Source organism: Dermochelys coriacea, chromosome 13 (assembly GCF_009764565.3).
Source record: "Dermochelys coriacea isolate rDerCor1 chromosome 13, rDerCor1.pri.v4, whole genome shotgun sequence".
In the NCBI taxonomy this organism is placed as follows: Eukaryota; Metazoa; Chordata; order Testudines; family Dermochelyidae; genus Dermochelys; species Dermochelys coriacea.
Window position 1 is genome coordinate 1,435,551 of NC_050080.1, and position 6,000 is coordinate 1,441,550.

The window sequence follows — 6,000 nt, forward strand, 5'->3', positions numbered from 1 at the left end:
ACCTTGGTGCCTTCATGATTTAGCAGGGACCCGTGGGCATTTGGGACAATCCGTGGCTGCTCACTGGCCTCATGCCTAGGCCGCCAGGCATGCGGCTGCTCCGCTCTGCGTGGTGAAGACTGAAGGCGTAATGTTAAAATGAAAGAGAAACTCACCAGCCCTCCCTCAGCCCCAGCCAGCTGGGCCCCCCCGCCCTCCACGGTGCCACTCCTAGCTAGCGAGAGGAGAGGGGGGAGCGCAAAGGGAATCAGATGGAGGCCACGAGGACGGAAGCTGCGGAACGATCCTGGGGCCGGGGTCTTCTGTGTAACTGCGCAATTGCATTTTCCAGCATAATTAGGCAGTTAATTGCATGCCTGAATGTGAGCAGTGCCTTTCCCTGTGTAACTATGATTGATTCCCAGGCAGGCTGGGTGTGACGCCTCCTCCAGCTCAGGCCATGGGGAGAGATTCACTTTTGAAAACATTTATTCATTGATTGTTGTTTTAAATGTCCGTGATTATTAAACATTTCAAGACTGGGAAAGAAATGCAGGAAGATGAGCCGTCCCTGCAAGTGACCGTGATAAATTGTGTGCAACGTCCAAAGGGCAAGTAGAGGAAAAACTAACGGCCCCAGAAAGCAAAGCAGGGCTCTGCGAACGACGTGCAGAAAACATTGTACTGAAAGCGCCCTGAGCCAGTTGTGGCCTGCTCAGACGTAGTCAGATCATAAATAAGGTTCTTGGTCCCAGAGATTCCGATTGCATTACAGCCCAGGAGCCACCTTCGGAAGCTGACTGCATTAATCCCCATTCACGTCTTTTCAGCCAGGATGAAACTCAGCCTCGCGCAGAGGCCAGCTCCAGACCTGTATGCCCGGGGGACTAAGGGGGACTTCAGCCTTGCACAGGCCGCTTTCAAAGGAGTCTGTATGGGGGGGGAGGTTCCAAACTTTCCGCCCTGCGTGGCATTTCAAGGTGCTTTTCCAGCTGCTTGGGAGGCAACAGCAAGTGCCCATGTCTCTGAGTTCGTTAGCAAGCTGCTGGCTTGGTGCATTCGGGCTGTCACCGAAGGGCAATTATGCCCATACAGTGACTGCATTTCCCTAGGAGGGCAGCATTGGCCATGCCAGGAGAGACTGCTGGGCTACCAAGGCAATCGGTGTCCAGCTGCAGCATGGCCAATATCCAGTGCACCAGAGAGAGGGTACAAAAGAAACCCTCCAGCATCTAGCCCAGCGTCCAGTGCTGCACCAGGGGAGAATACTCCTTCCTGACCCCTGTGGCGGTCACTTCACACCCTGAAACATGACATTTCATTACTTTTATCTCAGCCTGCATCACTGCAGATATTATTAGTGATCATAAAATTATCCAGCCCTTTATAATCCAGCCCAAAACGGGACTCTAAGACCCACTAGAGCAGCAAATTCCACAGACTGACTGCAAGATTGCAAAGGAGATTTCCTTTATTAGTGCTAAATTTGCCAGCCATTAATTTCTTTAAGTGACTCCTTGTTCTTATAATATAAAGTTAAAAGGAGGAACTGATCCTTTCCCATAACACCCTTCAGAATCTTCCAAGCTTCAGCAAGGACCGGCTAGCTCACCTCCCTTCAAGGCTGAATAATCCTTGGGTCTGCAATACTTGGTGTCGTGTGTAAATTCTAGCCAGACCTCTAGCCTTCCCCATCTCAGCAGTATCTGTCTCAAGGGGAGACAGCCAGGGCTGGACACAATGCTATACTTGGAGAAATGTATTTCTCCACTGGCATTATCCAGTGGAACACGGCAGCAGACTGGGACTCATGCCTCATTGCGTGACCTTGGTCTCCAGTTACTGGGCCTCAATTTCTCCATCTGTAAAATGGGAATAATGATTTTTTGCTCAGTTTTGCAACATGCTCTGAAATCTGCAATATAAATGTAAACAGCTATTTAAATTCCTTCCTGACCTTGCTGCCATCAGGAGCATGAGAGTTGCTGACCCTTTCCCCCTAGTCTGTGCAGATACAGCTGTGAGTATTGGTCACAAAATTATCCAGCCCATTCTAAAAATTCATCGACAGTATTTGACTCCCTGGCAGCTTCCTGCCCAGCTAACTCTCATGTTGCATTTTGAAAATGCAGGGTGAAAAAAACTTAGCGACAGCTTGGCATTGCTGTACTGGTTCCTTGCTGCCCCACAGGGTCTTCCACCATTGAGACTGCATGCCAATTCTCTGCTGGGTTTTCAGCTGGAGTGACCATTGGCAGCTCTCTAAGATTCCCATTAGCAAACGCTGTTAAGGGGATGTGGCAGAGCAGCTACAACATGTTGCTACCCTGCAATCTGCAGCCGCCTGCAGGTCTCAGGAGAGCCCCATCCGTGGCTGCTGTCGAGCTGCGTAAGGCCAGCTCCCCAAACTGGGCATCCAGCCCAAACCCCCTCACTCCCATCTTAAGGCATCAGTTCATTACTCTCTGGCTCCACGGCTGCAGCTGCAGAGCACATGCAGCCCTGTGAGTCCATTCATTAGGCCACTGACAGGTCTCTCCCGCTCTCTGAGTCTGCGGCTGGGTTTGGTTCTGCCTGTTGGTTCTTCAGCAAGGGGTTCATGACTCCCAGGCTGCAGCCTCCAGGCCAGTCGCTAAACCCCGCAGAACCCTCAGCTCACCAGTGTAGTGGTAAGGAGAAAAATGGCCTTTCCCATCCAGCGTGATTAGAGGGAACAGAGCAGGGGCCTCAGGGTGGGTTATAAATCTGATTTATTGACCTCACCCAACAGCAGCAGCAGCTTGGACTAGTGTGTAAGTCTTAAATTTCATTGGGTGATAAATACTAAGAGCAAATCAATTTGGTAGAAAAGCTAATTAGCCTGCGTGGTTCTGCATCGATCTTCAAACCCAGCTCAGTGGAGAGTGCTGGGGATTTCATCTTCTTGGGACTGAGCAGCTGTGGGCTGAAGGATCCATCGTGCACAGCGGCCATGCCCTGCTGCCTTGGGAAGGCTGGAGGTGAGGGGGCTGAATTAGAGGAGATGGTGCTATGTCCCGGCCAGTGGCTGAATAGGATTATTTCTCCTAGGACTGGCCAAATGGCATGTACCACAAGCGTGAGCTGCTTCATCTCCATGCTTGGCAGCCGGGCGCTGAGGGTCACTCTCTCCGCCCGTCTCATGACGGGCTGTAACAGAGACCCAGATCCCATGCCCCCCGTATTTCTTCTTCTCCCTCTAACTACAGTGGCCCTCAAGGGCGCTCTGCAGCCAGGGGGCAGATGGAGCTCGGGTGGGCCGGGGACGCTGGACCTGCGGAAGGCTTTTCAAGGGCTGCAGCAAATGGTTTGCTCTGCCCAGAGCAAGAGCGGAGCAGCGGTGACTCTGAAGCCTAGGGCCCCACCGAGCCCTGAGTTGTTGGCGCCCTTCTTGGGGGCAGAGGCAGATTAGGGATTTGTGGGGCCCTGAGCCAGAGCAAGTGGGGGCCCCTCCCCACCCCTTCTGCCTAGAGTCCCCCGCTTCCCACGCTCCTGCCAGGGAAATGGGGTTGGGGTGCAGAGGCTTTCCTGCCCATCCAGTGCTCCTGCCGGGGAGCGGGGGTCGGGGCGCAGGAGTCCTGTGCCCCAGCAGGTGGGCGGACAGAGTGGGGCAAGCCCCTGCACCCCGACCCCACTTCCTGACAGGAGTGCCAGGCAGGCAGAGCGGGTTGGACGTGGGGGTGCTCATTTTCCAGGGTCGCCCGTTGGTCCAATGGTTAATCCACTGCTGCCTGGGGGCATTGCAGAGAAAGGTGTGACCAGAGAGAGGGAGGGCTAGGGACGGGCTGGTGTGGAAGCCGGCACGTAATGGGGGTTAGGAAAGCTCATTCCTGGACCCCTTCTGGCACTCAGCCCTGTGCTCTCTCTCCCGCTCCCCGCCAGGTGGTGAAGGTGGTCGGCAGTAACATCTCCCACAAGCTGCGGCTCTCCAGGGTGAAGCCCACCGACGAGGGGACGTACGAGTGCCGGGTGATCGACTTCAGCGACAGCAAAGCCCAGCAACACAGGTCAAGGCCTACCTGCGGGTGGAGCCGGAGGAGAGCTCTGAGGCGCACCGCCACGGCTCCTCCGCCAGGCAGGTGCAAGACACCCAGCTGCTGGCGGCCAGCTCTCTGACCACGCCAGACTGAGTGGCACCCCCTCCCCACCAGCACCACCACCACAAAATGGGCAAAGAGCTGAGGAAGCGGCGGCAGACACCTCCTGCCTGCTGTAGACTGAGCCGGCATGGCATGGAACGGGCTGCTGGATTCCCCCCCACACACGCACATCCCTCCCCACCCCAGACTGGGCAGAGGAGGAGTGTATGAGGACCAGCAGCAGCTGGGCCACCGGAGCGGTGCCAGGTCGATGGAAATCTAATGCTCCGAATCAGAGACTGACGTGTGCACACACTCTGTGACTCTCGCATGTTTCCCGCTCTCCCCACCCTGCCATGTAGCTGTGGATTTTTAATTCTTTAAGTACCCTTGAGCCGATGCAGTTCCGTTCCAGGATTCGAATGCAGAAATGAGACCGCTCTATTCCCAAGTAGGGGGTGGCCAGAGTGGGGAAGACAAGTCTTGCTTCCCCTGTGCCATCAGCTTGTAAGGGGGGGCTCTCCCTGCTGTCTGTGCCCAGGGAAGGGGCTGTGGTTCATTTCCATGGTATATAGCCACAAGTCACACTGTTTCCCCCTGGTTGCCGTGTGTAGACAGGGCTTCCAGCTATGTGCCAGGTTTAGTGTATTCCAACTGTGCTCACACCCGTTTCACATTGCTAGCTTTTTATCACTTTAGTGAATCCATCTGGGTGTCTCTGTGTGTGGGATCTTGCAGTCACTCCCTTTTGCTTTGCCCCATGAGTCCTGTCCTCCCTCCCTCGAGAGATCCAGTGTAGTTACTCTGTTTGGATCCAGTTGTGCGGATACAGGTTATGTCACTCATTCCTATAGACTGTAAATAAAGTTACCTCTTCCTCTTCCAGGCTGCCACAACCTGCCCCCCGGCCAAGAAGGCCAGTTTTCTGTGGGAGGAAGAGAGGGGCACTCTGAATGGAAAGCCCAGCTGGTTTTAAGAAGCCATCATATTGGCTGGCGGGAAGAGGCAGAAAACGCCAACCTGCCTAGATTTCATTTGGATAAAAGATGGGGCCTGAGTCGGCTGGTTTGTAGCTAAGTTGGGGGAAGCGCAGGGCTCTGCCATCTGGAGTTAGCCCAACCCTGGGGAGTAAGAGCTTTAGGGAGGTTTGCACCCACTGCCCCCCCTTTCCCCATTGCATTTCATGCAGAAGTGGGGGGGGCTCGGTGCCTGGCTCTGGCTCCTGAGGACAGTTGATTGTGCCCAGCCCACTGTAGGGTCAGCTGCCCCCCCTCTCTGTTGAACCGGGGTGGGGGGTTCATCACACAGCCAGTTTCAAGAATTCCTACCCTTGGTTGTTCAATTCGACAGCCAAGCCGAGCCCTCATTCCCGTGGCAGGCGTTCCTATTTTCTATGTGCGCCGATCACCCCGCGGGAGGGGTGAGCTGCCGCCTGCGAGCGGCGCCTGGTGGGGGCGGGAGGCCTGGGGCCCCCTGACCTGTAATCACACAGGAGGAGGGGAAAGGGGAAAGGGGAACTCAGCTGCTTTCTCGCTCTAAACCTCCCCATGCACCACATGATCCAAGCTGTGACCCGCTGAAGCGAATAAAGCTCTTTAAATGAACACAGCCTCCGTCTCTCTGTTCATAGCAGCGTTTTGCAGGGGGCCTTTTAGTGAACGCTGAGCACTATAATTGAGCGGGGTACCATTGGAGACAGCACCCTTCCGCCTGCCCTGGGACAGTGCCCCCCAGAGGTGCCCTGCAGCCGTGACGCACCCTGGCCCGGTGCTGGTCCCAGCCGCAGACCCTGCTAAACTGCAAAGCAGCACTTTAATCCCCGCTGAGGGTTTCGAGCCCCAGCCGGGTGATCAGTGGCAGCTGCCAGTCCTTAGGCTCAGAGCCTCACCAGGAGGCCATGATCCTGTGCAGGGCGCTTGGGGAG

The 6,000-nt window shown here is 55.3% G+C and overlaps 1 protein-coding gene across 1 annotated transcript in view; it reads left to right on the top strand.

Moving 5' to 3' along the window:
* Nucleotides 1–5,680, top strand: part of VSTM2L (V-set and transmembrane domain containing 2 like) — a 44,183-nt gene extending 38,503 nt beyond the window's left edge. The window contains 5 exon segments of the mRNA XM_038369425.2: nucleotides 3,880–4,000; nucleotides 4,003–4,092; nucleotides 4,095–4,140; nucleotides 4,142–4,185; nucleotides 4,188–5,680. Coding sequence (XP_038225353.1) covers nucleotides 3,880–4,000; nucleotides 4,003–4,092; nucleotides 4,095–4,140; nucleotides 4,142–4,185; nucleotides 4,188–4,213 — 327 coding nt within the window. The 3' untranslated portion in view covers nucleotides 4,214–5,680.
* The last annotated feature ends 320 nt before the right edge of the window (nucleotides 5,681–6,000 follow it).